The sequence below is a fragment of the Buteo buteo genome, chromosome 26 (genome assembly GCF_964188355.1).
Source record: "Buteo buteo chromosome 26, bButBut1.hap1.1, whole genome shotgun sequence".
Lineage (NCBI taxonomy): Eukaryota > Metazoa > Chordata > Aves > Accipitriformes > Accipitridae > Buteo > Buteo buteo.
The window spans coordinates 13,916,065-13,939,475 of NC_134196.1; the positions used below are offsets into that span (position 1 = coordinate 13,916,065).

The 23,411-nt window shown below is 39.8% G+C and overlaps 1 protein-coding gene across 1 annotated transcript; it reads right to left on the reverse strand.

The window, feature by feature from the left end:
* Positions 1 to 1,638: 1,638 nt before the first annotated feature.
* On the reverse strand, positions 1,639 to 21,702 carry RAB21 (RAB21, member RAS oncogene family). Its single transcript, XM_075058089.1, has 7 exons — positions 21,328 to 21,702; positions 14,446 to 14,505; positions 14,155 to 14,262; positions 12,547 to 12,610; positions 11,681 to 11,735; positions 11,157 to 11,245; positions 1,639 to 10,241 (listed from the first exon to the last, which is right to left on the reverse strand). Exons 1-7 carry the CDS (start codon positions 21,475 to 21,477, stop codon positions 10,102 to 10,104), a joined length of 666 nt encoding a protein of 221 aa, XP_074914190.1. The 5' UTR covers positions 21,478 to 21,702; the 3' UTR covers positions 1,639 to 10,101.
* Between the last annotated feature and the right edge of the window lie 1,709 nt (positions 21,703 to 23,411).

Sequence of the window (23,411 nt, forward strand, 5' to 3'; positions counted from 1 at the left end):
ATCCTTCTGTGCAGAGTTGCTTTCCAGCCAGTCAGTCCCCAGCCTGTAATGGTGCGTTACATTATTTCAGTTTACAAACCTGAGTGATTCACAACACCAAATTCCATAGGCTGACATAGCATTAGCAGGTTCCTCTTCCTTATCCATAAGTCCATTAAGAAAACAACGGGGCAGTCTGTAGCTCCGTGCTAAAAAGTCCAACCCTTCATTCACTACACAGATGAGAATCTAAGGAGAGTATCTTCAGCTTGGTGGCTCACTCTTTAGTGGATTTTAAGTAGCCATCTGCTGTAATAAGGAATCTTCTGTCACATAAAGGTAATCACAGCACCCCAGCCAGCAGCAAGCGCACAGCCAGAAAGCCCTCCTAGCTTTCCTGTGGCTTCTCTTGCTGTCACAGCTGCAGCTATAGCTATTATGGCTATGCCAAGAGCTGCAGCAGCTGCTATTGTTGTTGTTCACACAGCTATTTCAGCGGAGTTCCAAGATCCAGTCCTGTATTCAGAAGTGTCAGCCGCCCACATGCTCAACCACATGAAAACCTGGCCTGCACAAGACAAGTGCAGATTCTGTCATCACAGGCTTAATTTGTACAAACAGAACCCCTGCAGAAATAAAAGAAAACCAGAAATAAACAGTGCCAAAAATATCTTTTCCTTTGACCTTTTTTTCTGCTCACAGGAAACAGATATATTCCAAGACTTGCTTTGACAGATGCATCCCACAGTTTTTCCAGGTTACTCCAGTTTGTCACAGATCACAGACAGTAAATGGGGTGCCGTCCTGGACTCTGGGTGCAGCAGGACACCCAGGAGAAAGCTGCAGACCAGGCTTCTCCTGAGTTCTTCATAGTCTAAGAGTTACCAGTCCTTAGTGTTAATGGTATTATAGACAATAAAGTAGATATCCCAGGATTTAGCTGTCACATGCTCTTGTTTTCCACATACCAAAGGAAAACGTAAAAAAGGAATCCTCCTGTCCTGCTCCGCAATTAGGAGAGCAGAAGGGAGAGCAGGCTCTGGCTACATCCACTCAAGTCAACGAGTAAGCCTGGGGTACTGACCTACAGTCAGCCTTGCTGTTTAATCATTAGCATGCTCTTTTATATAACTTACCACCCATACCATTTAAGGCTTCTCACACTAATACCTAGACACAGCATGGGGAACAGCACAGCCACTCCAAGCAGGGAGTACATAAATATGACTTAAAAGGGCAGAAGAGGACTTGACCACCTGGATGAAAGCTGTACTGTGCCATTTGCTTTGGAGGCCAGAACACCTTATGCACCCGGGCCTAATTTATTTGCCAGTAAAAACGTAGCCTCTGGGACCAGTTAGGATCTTCTCTACTCACTGTCTCTACCTCAATGTAGAAACTGAGAAGTGAAGATACAATAGCCTTTCTAACCTGTTCCTCTAAGAAAACACAAAACCCCATAATCTGCACAAGTAGAGCACGTGGGTGTAGTAGTGTTCCATGCCTGGCTGCCTTCTGCCACAAGGTTAGACAAGGAGAGGGACAAAGAAATTAAGTATGCACTGACTGAAATTAAAAGGAAGGAAATCCCATTCCCCAGCAGCATTTATTTGTATTTAGAGTACGAAGGCATAGAGACATAACAGGACATGAGGGCAGTACACTGGATGATGAGCTTTCTTCAAGTATTTGCACTCTGTCACACTTAGTATATCCATAACCACAGCTGTGAGTTCCTGTTTGTGAACCTGGTATTTTTTATCTATACATACCAAGCATTAATAGAATTCCAGAATATGAAACAATCCAAAACATACAAGATTTGTCATAAGCAAGCATTACAGTTGGTACAACTGATCACAAGTTTACAATAGCTTTCTTCTCTCAGTGGGACAAGAAACTTTTTTAAAATATAAAAGCAGAGCAGATAACCAACATGAAATGCTCAGCATTTGTCATGCAAGGAGAGATTGATGATTGCATCAGCCTCCACAGAGGCTAGTTGGAAGCTATCCGAGAGTGATGACTAAACAGAAACTGATCCGTTGTTTGCCGATTGGCAGAGACTAGTATTGCCAGAGCTAGGAATGCAGAAAGCAAAGACAAATAGCAGTAACCCCATTGCTTCTACATATGCATTACAACACCACCAACAGGCAACATTTCCTGGAAAGAGCAGGAAACTAACGGAACAATTGTTTTAGGGGGTGGGTAGGCAATGCTGTATTTCATCCCAGCCATTCAAAAAGCAATGCTAAGGATGGGTCTGTGTTACTAACACAATACTTCCTTCCTTCTCTTAACTTGCCATCATAATCCACTTCAGAGATAGCTCCATCTCCCATACAAGCAAGCTGAAATCCCTAAGTCCCTGAAAAAGAATCTGTGTCCCATGATGCCAAGCACTGCAGTATCCACATACTGAAAGAACAGTCAAGATGCCTTGCAGGCTCCCACCAAAGTACAATTCAGTGTCATTTTAAGCCTCAAACCAACTTCTCTAACCAGTATGGGCACATCTTACAGTTGATGATTGTTTTGCAATTACTCTATGTTACAAAACAATGGGAAAGTAGACTGGCAATCGGAGGTGCATTGGATACTCTGCTGCCTCTTGCTATTTGAAACATTCACCACAGGAGTCAGATTGCAGGGTATAACTACAGGCAGGACACTTGCTCTTCACCATTTAATATAGCCCCTTTAATGAGATGCTGACAGACTTTGGAAAGACTAGATCTGTGAATGAACTACGTTTACTCTAAAAAGCTCTTAAGATTTCAGTTTCCTGACCAAAAAATTCTCACCAAATAGAAAATACACTTTCTGACACAAAGACTGTAGGCTATAGCTACTGACTTTTTAAAAGTGACAGCAAAAGGTCTAAGAACAGCCAAAGCAGGAACTATGCAAAATCCTCTTACCTTGCCCTGCTTTTTCCTGTTGCTTGCCCTTTTCACTCACAATGTCCATCCAGTTCAAATCCACTGCATCAGCTGAACAGCACTTTTCACTAGGGAAGTGTGCACAAACATTCATTGTGGTGGTAGGACATCAGTAGGATACAAACACATAACAGGCAGAAAATTCCCCGTCTTAAGCCTTCCATGTTTGACTTGTTTTTGCTGCTCCCTTAGCATACAGGCAGCATGCCTGGGGCTATCATTAAACTGGCTAATGTGGTTCAACAGCAACTGCTCCTTCCTCATGAAGGTTCTGGGCTGCCAGGGACCAGTTTTGAGAATCAAAGCTGCATTTTTATGGGTCCCTGCTCACCCTAGTCTCTGGAGTACGTGTTAGCATAACATAGAGCAACCTCACTGAGCCTGGTTTGGCATCTTAAAGCCATCTTTCATCACATCATATTCAGACGGGTTCAGAAATTTGTAACAAAAAATCCTCCTGCGGTCTGTTTTTACCAAATCTCTTTGTAAGCCAGGCCACTGCCCCCCAACCTCCAGTAATTTCAGGGCCACTTTTATTACAGACTGTTCATCAAGTTTCAAATTCTGTGACTTACTAAAATTGTAAGAGATCACAATTTTCAGATATGACAGTAGCAAGAATTTCCAGCTGTTTTCTTGTATCAATTTTCAGTACACATTTTTCCCCCTTTCTATTGATCCATTTCCACTTACATGCATTTTCACTTTTAATATCAGGCATTGACAGAATAGCAGACATGCTAAAGAAGTTCTTGTTTCCCTAGCTGATTGATCACTTGGAATTAATTTATCACAGAAGTATCTTCACGTAAATGCACTGATACATAAAATACTCTAAGACATATTTAAGAACTCCAGCTGCGGCAATGCACTGGGAAAGTTAAGGTTTGTGAAGCCTCTGCTAGAAAATATTTTAATTTTTTTTTTTCAAAATTTCTTTTATCCAGAAATGCCATATAGAATATTCCTATAACATTTGACAATGCCAAGTTACCCAATATTAAAAATGCTATGTCCTTTTCAGTGTTGGCTTTTGCCCTGCTAACATTTTCTCTGGGTTCAAAGAAAAGTATTCTATTTGATTGAGCCTGATAAGTTCACTGAGCTTATCTGATGAGAAAAATCCAGTAAGACAATCATCATAATGCCTGTATGATCACATAGCACTAACAAGCACTTATATCTTTCGTTATCAAGTGCTTTCCTCTTCTCTTTCCACTAAGAAAAGCCTGATTAGGCAGTTTCCTGTTCTGAAAAAGAGAAACTACTTGTTCTCTTCCACTAAGAGTCCCAAATTTGTTGACCTTTCAGAATGGAGTAATGGTTAACTTGAAGAAGGGTCTGCAATTTAACAGTTTCAACACCTCAAAAGAGATCTGTTATATGAGTTTGGATCTGTCACAGGATATCAACTACTTGGCAACAGGTGAGAAAGTAGCCCTTGCTCTCTCCAATCCTCTCGACTTGGATCTCTTCTAAGACACTTCCAATATCCAGGAAACAGGAGTCAGGTACCAGAGGTAGCAAGGACTAACCATTAAACTTCCAATATTCTCTCTTCACTGGTTTGGAGGCAAGATATGACCAATTGTTGGGGAAGATTGTTGCAATACTGCTACTCATCATCCTTTGTTGTCATACTTTCAAATTGCATTGCTTCTGGGTGACCTACAATGAAGTACTAAAATCCCTTGCAAGACATCAGTGAGACTAGATACACTGAAAAAAATGACATGTCAAGAAATAAGAACAGCTCATCTTGAGAAAAAACAACATTCTCAAACCAAGAAGAACTGGGTATTACTGCTGTAGTACCTATCCCTGTCTGGAAGAGCTAGAGAAGCAAGCAGAGAACATGTATGTTTCCTTTCTTGTACAGGGAGATCTCCAGCACCAAAAGTTTCCTGTAGTAATAATTCATTAACAACGAGGATCAGTGCAGCCGACAGGCAGGAAGAGAGGGACAGAAGCCCTCTTTTCACACTCTGCAGCTGCACCAGGTCATGCTGCTTGCCCGAGTGCACAAAGCAGAGGAAATAGATGGAAACAATTATTTTTGCAGTCTATCTTTCAACATCCTGGTATTGAATAAATACCATCAAAGCTCCAAACTGTCCAGTGGAACGAGTATGCAGTTCCTCCCTAGTCACAGACATTATTTTGAGGCTGTAGAATATGCCAATCAATTGAAGGTTTTGGCCAAGTTTCGTAAACTTAAGTCTTGGGGAAAAATTAAGAAAAGAGATCAGCTTGAAATAAATTTTCATTTTGGAATTAGAGCAATTTATCATTTTAATCAGATTACAGTAAAACTTTCTCCAAGCTAAAATATTTTCAGTTATCTTGGACAGAATAATCTTTGTCATAATGGTGACAGTTTCATAGATTCTCACTTTTCAAGCCATCTCAAGACAAGAAACATTCCAGATTCTCAACTCTCAAAACCATTTCTCCATCTCATTCTGCTCAATGCAGTGGCCAATGACAGCTCCAAAAACACAAGAGGGAAGAGTATACATTGTTATTATTTGATAGAAAAAGCATAAATTCAGTAGACAGGTACTGAGATGCACAGGTTTGTCCTAAATAGAGGAAAAAATCCTGGCATTGAGCAGAATCCCCCAAAGAGTAGCATGAGCAACAGTGCCCAGCACAGTTAAAAGAGAGCTAGTTTGGGGGCTTTCTTGAGCTTGCACAGCACCTAGTGCCAAAGATCTCGGTCTTCATTTGCAACTCCTCGACACAACTGTGGTAAAAGTTATCCTCACTGCAAGATATATTTCCTGACTTCCTAAGCTTTGGTGCAAACTGAGATTAACAAAGCCAGTTAACTGTAAACTCACAAATTAGCATATTCTAATCAAGTTTTAAGTAGGTTAGAATTGTGTCTGAAAGCCTGTTCAAAGTTAGTTATATTCTCTTTAGTGAAGCAAAAATGGTATTTCACAGAAGGAAAAACAACCTAGGAAGTAATCTTAGAAAAGTCTTGAATTAGACAACTAACATTGCTAAGAGATGCCAGCAACTCCACCAAGAAATGGTTAGCTCAGCACCTCAATTCAGCAGCCCACTGCCAGCACCTTCAGTTTTACCAGTACCTTCAGTTTTTCCTACCTCCCTTTTTCTTTCTGCTTCTCCTTTTCCTTCCACAAAAAGGAGAAAAATAAGAGAGGTGGCCAGCTCCAGCTCTCTTATTCCCACACTCTATCATTCATACCACTTAAATGCTTTCAGCTTGTGGAGATTCCAGACCTCCATTTGTCCTCAAGCAGAACTCCCTTTCCTCTTACCTTCTTTCAACTGTTTTTTCTGACAGCATCCAACATTTTCAGAGAACTCCATTTGAGCTCCAACCACCTTCCATGACCTCATACCCTTCTGCAAAACTTTTTTCATCTGGCTTGGAATCTAAAGTAGAAATTGAATTACTAGGTTCTTCAAGAGCTGTAGGCAGAAATACAAGTTAAACACCTGGAACAACAAAAGTGGCAGGATAGAAAAGGCTAAGGGATACTTTTTAATGTGGTAGTAAGCAAGAACGCCTGTCCACAATGTTCGAACATTGGAGAAAAAGCATGTAATCAAGGCAACACTCAATTACTTGACTGTTTCAAGAGACCAGCCAGTACAGTTCATCTGGACATTGGATGTCCCCATCTTGGAACCGTATGTGAGACCACTGCAAACCAGGTAAGTCATCACCCCAGGTCTTTACAGCTAGTTACACTCATCTCCAAGTACCACACATCTGAATTTATTAGAGTGTCCTTGTCTGAATCAGTCCAGCTAGTCTTTTATAACTTCTGAACTCTAGTCTAAGTGCAAAAAGACAGTGTCCATAAATAACTTCTAATAGAGACAACACACTGCTGCATTAAAGTGTTTGGACTTTGGTTTGTTAAATTTTATTTCAGCAAGTGATAAAAGTTTCATACGTAGCTGAAGTATTCATAGCAGCAGCATCAAGACTGTGAGCAAGTACTTAAAAGTTGTTTTGGAAAAGTATTTATAGTAAGTTAGACCTTTTCTATTATAGTATATGAGTAATCTTTGTCAAGATTTACTCTGAGGAAGTGTGCTCAATGCTGACTTACATGCTGTAGCAGGTGTCTGGCTGATTCTATCTATCCCACAATAGAGGTACTTTCTAGACAGATGTAGTTCTCTTGCACTCTTCTCAGAAGAAAGAAAAATAGCTTACTTGTTTTCCAGCAACAGAAGTTAGCAACAAGAAAACAGTTTTCCTTAAGACATACAAACCAGGCAATCTAGATAGATGCCAGCAAATGCACCACTCTTGAAAACCAAGCCACACAGTGGTAACACCAGGTTACTTGAGTAAGATCCTGCTCAAATATAGAAAGCCAAGCTATCTGTGCTTTCCTATATAGTTAATACAAAGAACACCCTACATATCTTCAGCAAAGATGCTTTTTCCTGGAACTCTCATATTTTGTCTGCTAACAATGAACAGCTGAAGTTTTACGTTAATCAGTCTAAACAATCCATAAAAGTTTTTACTTGTGTCTTGGAAACCAACTCCCCTGACTTCATGAAGCTATACTACTTTTGTATGTTAACATAATGATACTCTGCTAAGCATAGGTTTTGAGTTCCTTAAGTAAAGTCCGACCAAACTGCAGCTTAGACAAGGAAGTTTCCAGATAGTATTTTTCATGCTGTAGCTTAAGAAAGAAAAGTAACTTCTGAGAATTTATTTTAAAAAATTTTGCTAATAGCAACCACAACCTTTTTAATCATACAAAATTGTGGGCTCCCTTACTCCCACCAAAGTTTTCAGTAGTAATAGTTTTAGTTTTCTAAGAGACTTAAGGGTTGGTTAGTTAGTATCAACATCACTTGGTTAGTTTTGTAATTGGTAGAAGTCACACAGAATGCCCTTATCACAGAATACACTAAAGAAAAACTATTTAGCTGCAGGCAGAAAGATACATTCTACACAGTGCTTCTACTTCAACGTAGTCAAACATGCATTCTCTTGGGTACACACCTACTATTAATTTCCAGACCAGAACTGTATCTGTCCACTTCAATGAAGTGGAGAAAGCTCTGCTCTAGCGAGAACACATATGCTCTGGTGTAAGTAAGCCCTTGTGACTCATCTGCTGATCAAGTCTAGTTGAGGTTGGGTTGTTTGGTTGGTTGGTTTTTTTTTCCATCTCTGCAAAAAAACCACAAAATTTGAATAAAAAAATCTGGAACTCTTATTATGAGGAGATTCCAGTCTTGAACATAGTCTTGCCAATTTCACTCCTCTTATCAATATTGTATCAATTACAAGACTGACTTTCATCTAACTGTATGGATTTGAAGGTACTGGGTTTAGATCCAACTGACCATTTTTTCAACTTTGGCAAGGCTCACTGTTAAGTTGGATACGAGAATGTTAATTTAATGGTGTTGCTGCATATACACACATCTAATCATGAATTTTAGATTCACACCAAAGCTCTATGTGGTCAAGAAACTTTATCTTCATTAGCATGAACAGGTCACCTTTGTCCATTATGCATACAGTAATGTCAGAAGAGCACAGCAATGGTAGCTTAAGAGAAAGTATCTACACCACAGTTTAGGCAGAAAGGGAAAAAACGCACTAGGACCAGTCTGTATCAAAGCTATCTATTATTTCAGAGAAAATAAAAATCAGACTGGAGACAGCACACTTCTCTTACATTATCAGAGTGATTAGTTACTACTACTCCTTTTGTGCATCAGAACATACCCACACCATTCAGTGCATTCATATGCAACACTAATTCTACCCTTCAGACAAAGGAAGGCCAAGGAATATTCTATTTTGTCATAGACATCACCTTTACTGTTTTTCCAAGCATGACAACTTAAGTAAAAAAAAGAGCACAAAACATTTTGAAGTTTCAGCTACCACCATTTGTGTTCGTTTGTGATAGTAGTTTATACACTTTTTGTGAAAACCCTCCTCCCAAAACTTAAGTGGGCTTCAAAACGCTTTACAAGAGAAAGAGCAAGTCAGGAGTTAAATTCAGTTCTGTCTAGTATCCCCAAAGTTACAATTACATCTGGCAAGTTTCGTATCTTCCATTTAATCACTCCAAATCAGAAGCAGTTCTAGTTAACGCCAATTCATTTGTTCACTCAAGCCCTGCAATACAGGGGGAAAAAAAAATGCTCATTAATAGCTTATAATGCTGTCTTGGGACACATATGTATTAATGCAGCTTAAGAGTTTCCCATGCATCTGGTTTATTGGCTACCAGACAGATGAGGGCTAAAGTTGCTTTGACTTTCTGGGGGGATATTCTGAGAGGCCAAAGTAACTGCAGAGGCAAGATATATGCATGCACCAACTGTTTTAGCTGGGAGTCAAACACCTCAATGTTAAACAGCAGTCTACGGAAGCATTCTCCTCCTACTAAGGGGGTACTGTAAATACTGCTCCTCACCAGAAAAGTCTTAAAAAAAATGCTGTAGCTATGAATGTACCAAAAAAAGCTGTCTTCAGGTAGGGGGAATAGAATGAGCAATTCAACAGTACACATGAAAAGCTTGCATCTTTCACTGACTTATTCACTTCACAATCACTGACAAGACTGATGTACATATTTCTGCACCTGCAATTGTAAAAGCAGATAAAATATTTAATATGTAATTTACAATGTATTTTACCAGCTTGGCATACAGGATGAACAGAATATATCAAAGTAGTTGACAGTTATAGGCTTGTGAAGGCCCTGCAAAAATATTACTTCAGATATCTGCTAATTTAAAAAAAAAATCAATTTGCATTTTAGAAGTGATACAATTCAATCTACCACAAAATACAAAGAGCTGCAAAAACGTATACCATTCCAACAACAATGTATATAAGTTATTAAATAATGATCTGATTTAAAAGAATATAAATGAAGCCTTTAAGTAGGTCTTTTCTACATGCATATTATTCCTCATTAAAGAAAAATATGTAAAAAGGCCATTGGTAATTGCTTTGTTAACCACTGTAGAAAATGCCAATTCTCTGGTCACAGACGCCACTAGTTTAGCACTTAAGGTCTCTGCAGTGTTACATGTGATTATTTTTAAATACTGTTAATTCTATTACTCCATTGGTAAAGAATGCGTGACTTGGAATATGGCAGTCTTCATATTGAGAGGGCAGTGATGCACAGTTTTATAATTATCCAGAAGAACAGCACCCTCCACTGCTCTGTACTTGTGGCTCGTCATCAATGATCTGTACACCTCGCCTTGCTGTTCCTGACTGACTGGAACCATTGCCTCTTGCTCTTTCATCCACTTGAGCAGTTTCTATCATTCCTGTAAAGGAAGAAATGTATTAGATGACACTCCACTGCATTTTTACACAAGACTGAGATCTTAATCTATTTGAGTTATATGCACAAAGTTCAGCAAGACTAGTTCTCCTATTCATTATGCAGAAGTACTTAGGTATCACATAACACAGCTGCAAGAACATACTTAAATCTTCTTCCTAAAGCACCAAACATCCAGCAGCTCCTGTTGACTAAGGGAGACCTTAGATGCTCAGATGTTCTGGAGTTAGTGACTTCAAAAGCTAGATTTACACACCCATATCAAGAACATTCTGTTAAAAAAGAAAACAAACAAGAAACTCCACACACCACATATACCACCCCATACATCCCCCCCCCCCCCCCAAAAAAAAAACCAACCTACTCTTCAGACATGCAGGTGAAGTTTTGCTTAAATTCTTCTATCATAAGAACACAATGAATAGGACAACTTCACTGTGTTATAACATTTTTATCCTACACTCCATGATCTTCACCATTTGCTTAGACTGCTGTGTAAAATTTGCATCATTACAACTTCAAGTTTATGATTTGTAATCAACATCATTTAAGAAGATTTTTGAAAGAGGTTGAAACAGAGGGTTTGAAGCAGGCAACAGGGAGACCAGTCACATGAAGTTTGATGTTACTATTTACACATGCCGAGTGAAACAGCAGTCAGTGCTCCAACAAATGACAAAGACATTTTTGGAGTACAAAATGAATTTGCAGTATTTTAAGCATCCATACATCAAGCTTCCATAGCTGTTACAGTACATAGGTGGCTTGAAGTAGACTCAGATGAAGTCAGTTCTTAGTAATAGTTTACATTAAGGCTTCTCTGTATCATTTTAAGCATTCTGAAGCCTTGAGTATTTTGTGAACGAGCTCTTTACCAACAAAGCTAGATAATACCTACTTTTACAAAGGTCAAGGAACAGTTCTTCAATTCCTTTGTTCTGTTTAGCTGAAGTATGATAATGTTTTGCTCCAACAGATTCAGCATACCTGTAGGAATACAGATACAGAACTTCACTGTACTAAAGGACTCAAACTTCCTAAGCCACTTTACATGAAGCAAAAACATGATCACAAGAGGTTTTATTCCAAGTTCAGAGTTAATCTACACATGCTGATTTAATGTAAAAAGGGAATTATGTGGTTAAAACTGCCATGATTGTTGAAAAACACTAAATGAAGTAAAGAAAGTTTCATGTCTAGAAATGCATTGAAACTGTAAATGTTGACTTTAATCATGCACAGCTCTCAAGTTATACTTTGGTGAGTAAGGACATTCTGTGACTGATACTAACAGAACACTTAACACAGCACCCAACAAGGCACTGCTGGTTTATGCCTGCCAGTTGTTAACAGCTTCACAAGTTTATTACTGCAGCATAATTCTGCAATGACTATTTCTATTAATAAACTGGTGTGACTTACGTTTCTGCTTCTTGCACTGAAACATGTCTCTCTTTTTCCAAGTCTATTTTGTTACCTGTTGGAAACAAGTTAATCTTTCAAGTCTTTGTACTACAAAATTACCCAAAAGAAAGCAGTCATGTAATCATTGTACCCCATCATTTTCTCACAAGCTGTCCCAGTAAAGACTGACTCTTACAGAAGTCTCAATTTAGAGCGCAATGATATGATATAAGAATCTCCTTTCACTCAAGCATTTACAGGCAATAAAGTTCTACTTCTCTAGAGAGATCAGAAGAGCTAAATACCATATAAGCCACAGATTCAGCCTTTTGCTTTTCTTTTGTAAATTATTAGCAGCTTATCTGTGCTGCATAGGTAGTTTTTGGAGAACATCCATACATCTATCCTCCTGGAAGTGTTTTAATCACTATATCTGATTTTAAATTTAAACCCAATATTTCTGTTTGCATTGAAATATCCAAGCTTTAAGACTCCCCCCCCCCCAAGCACTTGATTATGAAAACAGACAAGCATACAGTCTATGCCACTGAGAACAGTAAAGAAACAAGACATCTGAATACTTGCAAGAAGGATAACACACATTTGAGGTTTATGTTTCTTTCTGTTAAACTGCAGTCTGCAGGTGTCTGTACTATGCACTTCTGACATGGTGTATCATTAAACAGCCTGTTTTTCAAAACTAACTCTTATTTTCCTCAATGTGACCTACTGAAACTTCTAGCTCCAACTTAATTTTAAATATGAAATTAACATAAACTTTACCCCTTCACATGTACAAGCTGTCAAAGGAGTGTTTGGAAGATGCTATTAATCAAAAGAAACATTTCTGATTTTCAGCATCACATGTTAAAAAAGAAACTCACCTACTATACATAAACAGATTTCATTTCCCAACATTTTTCTTAATTCCTTTACCCAGTTTTTTACCTGCAAAAAGAACAGAAGTAAGTTTATTTTCACTTGATATACTACTAGCTAAGGCACTGCGGAACTGACCCACTTCATTCATTAACTGTTCACTCTAAACTAGAAACAAACATGTTTAGAGCAACACAGATGGACAAAATATTCTTTAGATAGCTATGCATGGCTCTTGTTCAGCAGATTTTAGTTTGCAGTTGAAATTAAGAGCAAATGACTTAGATAAAATGGTTCAATTACTCCAGAAATATAACTCACCACACTCATGTTAGCCCCACTCCAAAGAACAAGTTCACTGCACTGGCCACTTTAGGTCAGGCATGAGATCTTTTATCAACAGGCACTTACTGACAGATCACAAATGGTACTTTAAAGGTAGAGGTACCTGAACTGAGTTGTTCAGGTTAGATTATAACAGATGTTTGCTTCCTGAGAGAACAGATAGGACAAGAGTGTTGAGTCAGCTGATGGTACGGTATCTGTTATCAATTTTGTTGTCATGCTTTGAAGTTGTATGATCACTGCATTGACTTAGGGACTGCTATTTTAAGGGAATTTAAGTCATGAGGAGAAGCAATCACTTCAGGAACCTAAAAATAGTCAGGATACACAATACAGAGGTAGTTATGCAGTAACTTCTGCAAATTAACCTTCCCTCTTTTTTTCCGAGAATAAGTGTTTTAATATCACAGAATTTTACTAAGTAATGCCTTTTCATGCTGAGCCCAAGTTGACTCACAAGTCATCACAATTCTGCAGATGAGTGGCAAGAGTTTAACTGTTAGCACAAGTGCTTTATTTGCCCTACATCAGACTATTTAAAATAATTAAGCTGTTGTGGAACTATACCTTTACACTACTTCTATCACTGCTAACCCAAGCCTTGCCCATAAAAGCACAATTTCTTACTCCTCTACACAGAAGTCCTACTAGTTTTGCCACAAGCTAACCAGAGACAAACTCACTCAGTAAAGAGTGTCACCATTTTTTCAGCTGGAACATCCTAGAGTGATAGTGCTGATTTGACACAGGGTTGAAAAAAACCTCACCTGCTGAGACTGATCAACTAATACTGCTATAAAATCATTAGTCATCAAATTTGAGGTTTTGATGAGGATTTGAAGTCCAAATATTTATTATCACTGAAAAAGTAGTGTTTCCACTATCGTCTATTGCAATTTCAGAGTTCAGATCTGTAAAAGGTCATGTCACTTACTATCTTCTAGTAATTTGGTTTATACAGTAGAGATCAGTATTGCATACTATCACAACAGTACTGGTTTAAGTTTATAGCCTGTCACAGGTAACTTGCACATCTAATTCCCTGGTGTTCTTTGAATACCTCTGCTAGAACTTTAGTAGACTGAAAGAGTCAGCCTTCAAAAGAATACTAATAAGGGATATACTTCCATTATATGGTCTAAATTTGCAGATGTAATACATATTGCTATTGCTAAAACCAGAAGATTCCCATTTACACACTCATATCACAGATTATCTTTCAATCGGTTTACATCTCACACAGAGTTTTGTAAAAATCTGTCCAGTACCTTTTGAAAAGAGTCTTCATCTGTTATATCATATACTAGGATAGCGCCATTAGAATCCCTGTAGTAGATCGGCCCCAATGCATGAAATCTTTCTTGACCAGCTGTATCCTGCATTTAAAATACACTTGTTAGCATTTAAGACAAAGCAAACAATACTTCATGAAACTCCAAATACTTTGAAATTTTACTATATTAAGAAGTGCCTTACATTTAAGTTCTAGTAAACCTAAGTAATCTTTCAGGAAAATATTCTATTTAGCTAGGGGAGGGAAAATAGGAAAGTAAACGTACCCATATTGCAAGGTTTACTCTTTTCCCACCAATATTTAGCTTCTTTGTAAGAAAAGATGCCTGGAAAGCAAAACAGATTATAGTTAAGTTTTACACACAAATGTCTCTTCTTTTCAGATTAATTTACTAATAAAAACATTTGAATCAATAAAAGACAGATTTTTGGATCAAAATACTCTTTAAGCCAGAAGGCTGAGTCAATACTAAACCAGTTAGTCATTTCACTAGTTTGCTAGGAGTCTATTCTAAATAAATTTGGCTTAAGCCAATCATTTACTACATCTTTTTGCTGTTGTTTTGAATGACTTGGAAAGGATAAGAGAGTTGTGTGGAAAGAGTCTGAATTCACAACACTGATAAATCTAAGCTGAACTTGAAGCATTTTACAAGCATACATGAAGTTTGGGTAGGAACCAGCCTAACAGGATTTTTAATTTGCAGGAATTAGGCAAAGTAGTTCACTGTTAGTGAGCTACTAGAACAAAATAAAATAGTTTGAGTTTATTGCTATAAGTCTCAGAACACTAGTATTCTGCAAGTCTCCTTATCTGTATCTTTTCCCTTTTTTAGATGAAGGGAGCCCACAACTCTTCCCTTCTGTTTCTGAGGGCTTTTTTGGGGCAGGTGTGGTTTCTGTTTTGGGTTTGGTTTGGGTTTTTTTTGTTGTTGGTTTTTTTTTCCCCCCAGACACTGTTCCCAAAAGCTCAGTGATAAGCTTCTCAGCTAACACACAGAAGGAAAGCAAGTAGCAGGGTAAGAAAAGCCTCAGAATAAGCATACAAGCTGCTCTAAGAATTCCACTACATTATCTTCTGAAAATGTTCTTCAGGACCAGAGCATATTGCAAGGTTAGTCTAATTTCAGTAACTCAAGAGTGTGTCTGTTCTTCTCCAAGCCTGCATGATCCACATTTTCAACCACCATCTCTGTTACCGAGTGTATAACTGGGTGGCTAAAAAGGGGTATAATTCAATACAAGTTTAACAGGCTAGAACGGGGTCTGAAGGAGTTGATACATTAGGAATATGCTCCCCCCGTTCTGAAAACTGGCAGTAACAGGTTAACATCAGACAATTCTGTTGCCACGGGTTAACTTTTGCTCAATATGAGCTCTCTGTATAAGCACTGACCAGGCACTGAACTAACTAAAAGTCATGTGTATGTGGAAAGTGTCATGGGCCAGATCAGGTGCTTGAACCAGCGTGCTGCTTAACTACACAAGCAACCAGTACGCACACAGAAGACCGTGGTAGTTCAATTTACATCGGCCGAAACTGCTGTGAAAGTGCCTCTCTGGAGTGCTGCCTGTATTACAGTTAAAGTCATCCAACACTCAGGTGCTAGAGCAGCTCCTGTTCTTCAGCTACTTCCCCAACATCAACTCTGGCACCTGTATAACCTAAGGTGAGATGATTCAAGAAACTTTTCTTTTTTTTGAAGTAAACTGTACCTTCCCCTAAAGCCTTCCACAAAGTCTGATTAACAACAGATAGAGAAAAGACAGACCAGAGGAAAGAAAAACAATGAGAAACTTTCCAAAAGCAGATAGCGAAGAGCTAATCATTATGACCACTGTATTCAACATAACTACAGCGTTAATAATGCTACCCCTTCAGTCTACAGTGAGGTGGCATAAGTCAACTTCAGAAAACGTTCCAGACAGCATGTTAAAACTATTTAAAACTATAACCAACTTTTATAACAGCAGAGTAGCAAGTCTTAAATATCAGGAAAACTTTAATTTTTTAATCAAAAACTCTGCAGAAAGTTGTTTACGGCTTTCAGCTAGCTGTCCCTAAGGATCATCTAATCAGCGTCTAGTCTTCATATCATAATTTGTTCTACCACACCAGAGTTTAAAAGCTGAAAGCTTAGAGGTGACTTCAGAAGTTTTAATTCACCAGCACTTGGGCCATATTAAAGGAAGGTATGGTTAGGCACAACAAATCAAGCTTACCTGACTATATTTTATTGATCTGCTGTACTACAGTACTTGATATTCTATTGTAAATCTCAAAGGAAAAAGCTCATCTGAGCACCGTTTGCTTTTGTCACAACACTGACAATCAAGTCTGCTCAGTTGATATGGGTTTCACCTAAGTGTTTGAGAATCACGTTGCTGGACCAAAAGGCAGAAAAATCGTTCACAGAAACAGGATTTATATTTTTTAAAACACACAGAACTCAGTACCCATAAAGTTATAACATCATGGCTTCAGACATTGGCCCAATTAATAGTACAGATATCTCTACTATCTGACAGAGCAAATATTAAAGTAGGCTTATCCCCACTGGTAAGTTTTGCTTAAGTATCACCAGTCCTTCAGGTCACTACAGCTTTTGATAGCAATACTGTCTTTTAACACTAAGAGTAGAATATTTCTCCTATATACCCAAGTATTAGAAGACCCATACATTCAAGTAAGGCTTTTTAGTGTCTCCTGAAAAAAAACAAAAAAATAATCACAGGAGACTGGCAAGAGTATTTAGCATTGGGCTACTGTACTCACTCTCTGTATTAAAATTTGATGAATTTGTACTAATTAAGACTTTAGGCAGACTCAAACTTAGGCCCCTAACCAAAAAAGGAGAGACAATATCCTATATCAGATATCGTGATTACAAGCAAGTTGTCTAAAAAGCTTGCCCAATAACAAGATTGGAACCTCATATTTGAAGTAGTCATGGTTAGTAATGAGCAGAAGCTTTTGTGAACATGCTGCGAGAAACAGTCAATACTATATTACAGATTAAACACTTCATTCGTCTTCATTGTGTTCATATAATTGATGAATATAGTTAGCAGGCTCCATCCTTGAATTAATAAGTATGGGCAAGTTTGGCATATTTGCCATCAGTAAAGTGCATTTTACAGCCACAGTGGCAAACATGCCAAAGACAAACCACCTAAGACCTACCTTTCAACACACACCCCCCTTCAAGTTCTATTTGTCTCATGGAAGAGCAAGGTTACTACTCTTCACTCATTCTGAGGTTAGAGAGCAAAAAAACAAATCAGGTGAACAGCAGGACTAAGCAGTTTTTAGAAATCTGGGGGAACCCAACATGGAAGGAAGAACCTTAACTACTGTTTTGAGATAGTTTAGGAGCCTACTTTAAGGAAAAGGTCAGCTACCAAGAGCATCAAAGCCTTTGAAATCAGGACAGTCTTGACAGCATTAGGTAGTTACACATAGAAGAGGATTCAACATTTTTTCTAATCTCCCAAGAATTTACCAAATTGAGTACTACAGATTTAAGTCCAAGTTATGACTCGACTTACAGTCAGTAACTCTTTTCCATATTATTTTCATTACTATGACAATTCATTCTTGCTAGGACTTTCAAAAACCCACAAATATATAGGACCACAGTTAATTCAAAGATAAGTAATCTCAAATACCTCTTTGACATAAGCTACTAATTTTGGTATTTTTACTCTAGTGTCTTATGACTGGTCTGAAGACTACTTACACACTTAGAAGAAAAGGATAATGCAATTATAAGGAGCTAAAATTCCATTCTCTTTATGTGCCTGTAGAAAGTATTTTCTTTTAATTCTTTCTTCTAAGAGCTCAGTTTCACTCATCCATCAGACCCTGTTAGGAACTGATAAAGAAGCCTAAGTAGAACACAAGAAAGACTCAGCTGGAAAAGATTCTCTTGAAAGTCACTGAATAAAAGCAGATGTGTATCACCTACCCCTCTACTACTTCATCTTCAACAGAGGCAAGCCAGGCATACCAACACTGCATATAGCACTGAACCTCCTTGTGTTGTCTTCCCCCCACCCCAGCTATCTTAGACAGCCAAGACAGCTTTTCCAGGTTATGCAAGTCCAGCAAAGCAATCAGGATCTGTATAGTATTATTAGCACCACGTCAGCAACTCTCTTGGGTTGGATATTTTGCAGTTTTCCACACATTTGAGAGATTATTACACGAAAGTTGTATTTATCTTGAGTAATTAACTAACAGAAAGTGTCTACCCAAATTTAAAAAAAAAGTTTGACAGTAGATTTATTATTGGAGTAATTCCAGCACAGTTCTCTTGGTATCAATTTATAGCTTAGCATTACTTTATCAAGATGAGAGCACTGACCTCAATATTTCAATCAATGGGAACCAATTCTAACTGTCCCACCAGGTCTGACAACAGGTTATGGATTGTGTTGATTGTTTGCAAAAAACCTCTACTTTTCTTGCATCAACTTTTTCACATTATTTTAAGTAAATGTTTTCTTATGTGAATCAGTAGCAACCTTAATTTCAATTTGCAGGTCATCAATATCTTAAGTAGAGGACTTGAAGCTAACATAACTACAGCAACACATCCCAGCAGCCTCCTAACCTCAAAGGAAGTTCCAGTTCACCATTTCCCTCTAGCTAGCATTTAGGGAAGGGGGACATGGAGAGAAGAGAAACAGCTCCCTTTCGCTAAAAGCCTTCTGTTACTAGCACAAAAGAAAACTCTCCTATTTGGGTGTATGCAGGTTAACTTCACAGGAGAATAATACTTAACTGTTAGAATTCAGACAGGAAAGCATAGATATACATCTGATAAAAGATATCCACACTGACTAATTTAAAGACTTCCTGTGCTCTCCCCCATCACTGGGTTCACACTGCAGGAAGCACCAGCCAACATCACTAAATAAAGTTTCCAGAAGGCTACAGTCTCACCCCCCTTTTTGTTGCAATCATACTGGAATAGAGTACTACACAGTACTTTTTTCTACTGATCTTTTCATATGATTCATCACTGTGGCTCCTTTGCTGAATCAGGAGCTAAGTATTTATCTAATTTTGGCTTTATTGGAACAGAAGTAATTTGGTGCAATAATTTGAACTGATGCCATGAAACACAGCCGCCTTACCAGATTAAGCCTTTAATCTTAAAAAAAAAAAAAAATGGTTTGCAAAAATGTCACTTCATTGATTAATCAGATATCCTAGTTTCTCCTTATCTTATTTTTTAAGGGATGTTTTAATTTGCTAGTGGAAGAACTTACTATAACTTTCTTCTAGAACTGTAAGACATAAGAAAACAAGAATAATAAAGATAATACTTCACAAGTGCACGATGTGCAGCAAGATTCAACAGCAACTGACATTGTATTTTACAATCAGTAAGATGTATATGTGGCTAAGGAGGCTCAGAACAGAAAAGCAAACAAGTTGAAAAACACAGTGCAGTCAGTTAAAAGATACAGGTAGCAACCAGAAACCTAATCACAGTGGAAAAACAAAATCTCAGTATCAAGTGTGATCATGTACTTCCACTGCTCTATGAGCACACAGCCCCACCCCCAGACAGATAAACCCGAAAGCTCTCAAGCTATAGTATCTAGAGACATTTTCCTGTCAACATTTTGGAGGCATTTAAAGGTCCATTTTATGACATCTGTGACCCCGAGTCTGTATTTCAACTCGCTTTTTGCTTCTAATTTTAGGTTTTCCACTACAAATCTAAAGAACACACTTAAAAAAACCCACCAAGCTGCATCACACGACAAACTACTCAGCTCTACTCTTTCTACATGGGATATCAGAATTCAGCTATACACAATCATTTTGATGTACTTTAAACGATTATTTGCTCAATGCTACACTTCAGGTGAAAATTACAGCTGCAGCTCTGACACCTACAAGCTACTAGTCATTTCTGTAGCATTGCGAATATTAGTTACCTCTATGACAATCAGAGCTACAATCAGCTTACCATAAATATCACACCATGCCTAGTAACCCTACCAATAGATTGATCCAACAGCAGGGTATGCACATAGGGTAATGAAGTTTAAAACATGTTATTTTTAGCTCTTACAGCAAAAATGGAGCAACAGTATCTGTTTATGAAACATTCACTGTATTGTTTCTAGTGTACCTCTAACATTTCTTTGGTTTTAAGGGAAAGTTTCACTATTAAATACTTCCGGATACCCAGCCCACAAGAATTTTCCCCTAAACACGCAGGAATAGTGCACAACTACCCTACAGCTCTTTTTTGGCATCACCTACTATTTATTCTGTACTTCACGGAACTTCAACAGTAATTCAAAACCCACTAGTGGCCCACATGGTGGCAGGGTTTGTTTGTTTATTTAAAAAAACAAACATATTAAGAGCAGTATACATTACAGGGCTAAAACCACATTTTCACGTACATGCGCACAACTGCTAAGAAAGATGCTGTGCAACTGGAGTAACTGCAAATAAAAAGGTTAAGCAAGCAGAGACATCCCAAAAGACTTGACATGCAACCCACTGAGAACGAGGCCAAAATTCAGGGACATAACATGACAAGCAAGTAAGCCTTAAGAATCTTTTCCGTTATTGAATTATAAACCTTAATCTCAAAGACCATTTTGTGAAAGCTGCTCTCTTTGAACAGTAGTATTTAGGTAGTTCAAGGGTTAGGATTTGAGAGCATGAGGAAGACTATCATTAACAGAAACGCAGCACATACGAAACACTTAGTCATCAGTCCGCTACCAATGATGACAGTAACAACATTACTTTCAAACAATACTTCCCAAAATTCAAACGAAGACATTCATACACATAACTGGAAAAAACGAGCAGTTAGCATTCAGAATAGAAGCGAGGCCTTTTAAGTACCGAAAGCTTAAGCCCGAGGCGTAAAAAGAACCCAGAAAACCAGCTTCCAGCAAACTCGGCAGGGGACAGCCACCATTTAAAGAGCGGCAGCGGGTCGCTCCTGCCACGGGCAAGCTGGCACCGGCCAACAACCCTAGAAAGTGCGCCAGGGAAGGGGAGAAGGGAAGGGGGGGAAGAGCAGCGGACCCCCCCGGATCCCCCCCAACACAACCCCGGCCCCGGTAGCTCGGGGTAGGGGCTCCCCGCCCGGCCCGGCCCGCACCTGCAGGGTGGTGATGTGTTTATCGTTGAACTTGTTCTCGCAGTAGCGTAGCACCAGGGAGGTTTTCCCCACGCAACCCTCCCCGAGCAAAACCACCTTGAAGGAAAAACTGCGGCCCCCGGCCGCCGCGCCGGCCCCCGCCGCCGCCATCCGCGCCCCGCCGTCCGCCGCCTCACATCAACGGTCCGCAACGCGGCCGCGGGGCGCCGCCGCCCACCGGGACGGAGACTCGCGGGGGCGGGGAGCGAGAGGGGACGCGGGGAAGGAGAGGGGAAGGCACCGCCGGAGGAACGGAGCTGAGGAAAAAGACGCCGAGAACCACGACACTCCCCGCCACCGCCGACGGCGCCGCTGCCCCTAATGGCGTCTTCTTCCTCCTACGTCACGCGCGGCTCGGTCACGCGCACCCCCCCCCGCCTCCCTTCTACGCCGCCAACCAATGGGAGGGGCGGACGCCGCCACGGAGGAGAGAAGGCCCCGCCCAAAAGAGGCGGAGGGGGGAGGGGGCGGGGCGTGAGAGGGGAGGGGCGGGGCCTGCGTCGGAGGGCGGGGCGGCGGGGGGGAGGCGGCACCTGCGCCTCAGGCCGCTGCCGCGGGTGGGGTGGGCTGGGCCGGTTGCGGCAGCGGGTGGGTTTTTTTTTGTTTGTTTGTTTGTTTTTTTCTTTCTTTTTTTTTTTTTTTTTTTACGCGTAAAGGGCGGCTGGGGCGAGAGCAGCTGGCTGCAGAGGTCCGCCGTGGGGTGGGAGGGAGTTTCTCCTCAGGTCTGGCCCCGCGCGTTTCCCCAGAATACCCGCCTGTCCGCCAAAACGCGTCATGAGGGGAGCGATGAGGCAGGCGGCGGGGGGGGCGGTCCAGGCCCGAGCGTAACAAACAGCTTTACCACAGAAACTGAGGTAAACCCTCGGCGAGATTTACTGGCGGGGATGAATTTGCATTTAAATGTCATTTTAAGGCTTTCAAGTGTATCTGCCGAGCACCTCCCTGCGAGCAGGAGGGCAAAGCCTCTTAACAAACAGACCATGGACGTCACGAGCGCAGGTTTTGTTCCACCTTCAGCGGCCCTATCCATGTGAACTAAGTTCCATGAGCCTCTACATGTTTGCAAAAAAACCGGACCATAATAAGATGCTTTCCAACAGAGATGTGGGAGGAGACGATGAAAAAGGCACAAGAAAAGTGTTCTTCTATCGAGTTCCTTGATTGTACGGGTCTGGTGGCATTTCGTACACTCAAGAACTAGATAACTGCCTTGGAAAACGGGGTATCATTCCTTAATTAAAAGCAATCCCTGCAAACCAATCCAAACTACTGCAGCGTAACTTCTCTCTAGTGATCATTTAGTGGTAAGAAAAGTAATGCTTATGAAAAGGCATCATAGCGCAATTTCCTTTTTTCTCTGTCAGATGCTATTCATGTTCTCTTGTGTGAGAAAGAATAAAGAACAGCGAATGCATCCAAGAGAACAAAGATCAAATTTCCTGAAGCAAGAAGCCTCGTTACTGAACAGCCTTACATTCACATACAAAATGGATTGTTTTTATTTTCTCCAGATGTAAATAAAGTAAACCTTTTTATTTTATCCACATGTAAATAAAGGAAATGGGACAAGGTGAAAATCAATGTAGACACAATCTTCAGGAGTATCTTTTCTTTAAATAAATTCCCAGTTTTATTAGCACAGAAGTGGTTTCAGCACGTTACTATAAAAATACTGTCTTGCTGGAAAGCTGGCTTCTGTCACTCATGCCTTCTGTGTACCGGCAGTAAAGCTGAATGGCGTGTTAGTTCTTCTTTCAGGCTGAATAGGAGAAGGAGGTAAGATTGGCTTTGGATTAAGGTTGCCAGAGACAATGGAAATCGATGCTCATGAGCACAAGCTGCTTGCAGGGCCCAGCAGGTTGAGGCTTTCCTGGGTAACTGGTGGCAAATGCATCTGCTGAGACACAGGGCTCTGTGGAAGGCTTTCTTGAAAACCGTTCGCAAAAAAACTTCCTGTTCTTGTAGCTGTTTTCAACAAAAGCAGGTTCTATGTACTAAATACTATACTTCAGGCTATACTGAAGAATATGCCTGATTTGTACTTT

Coding starts and splice junctions, on each gene's coding strand:
- RAB21 (XM_075058089.1), bottom strand. CDS start 21,477: ATGGCGGCGGCGGGGGCCGGCGCGGCGGCCGGGGGCCGCAGTTTTTCC. Junction 14,506..21,327: donor AACACATCACCACCCTGCAG/GTGCGGGCCGGG, acceptor TTTGCTTTCCAG/GCATCTTTTCTTACAAAGAA. Junction 10,242..11,156: donor GTTCCTTGACCTTTGTAAAA/GTAGGTATTATC, acceptor CTTCCTTTACAG/GAATGATAGAAACTGCTCAA.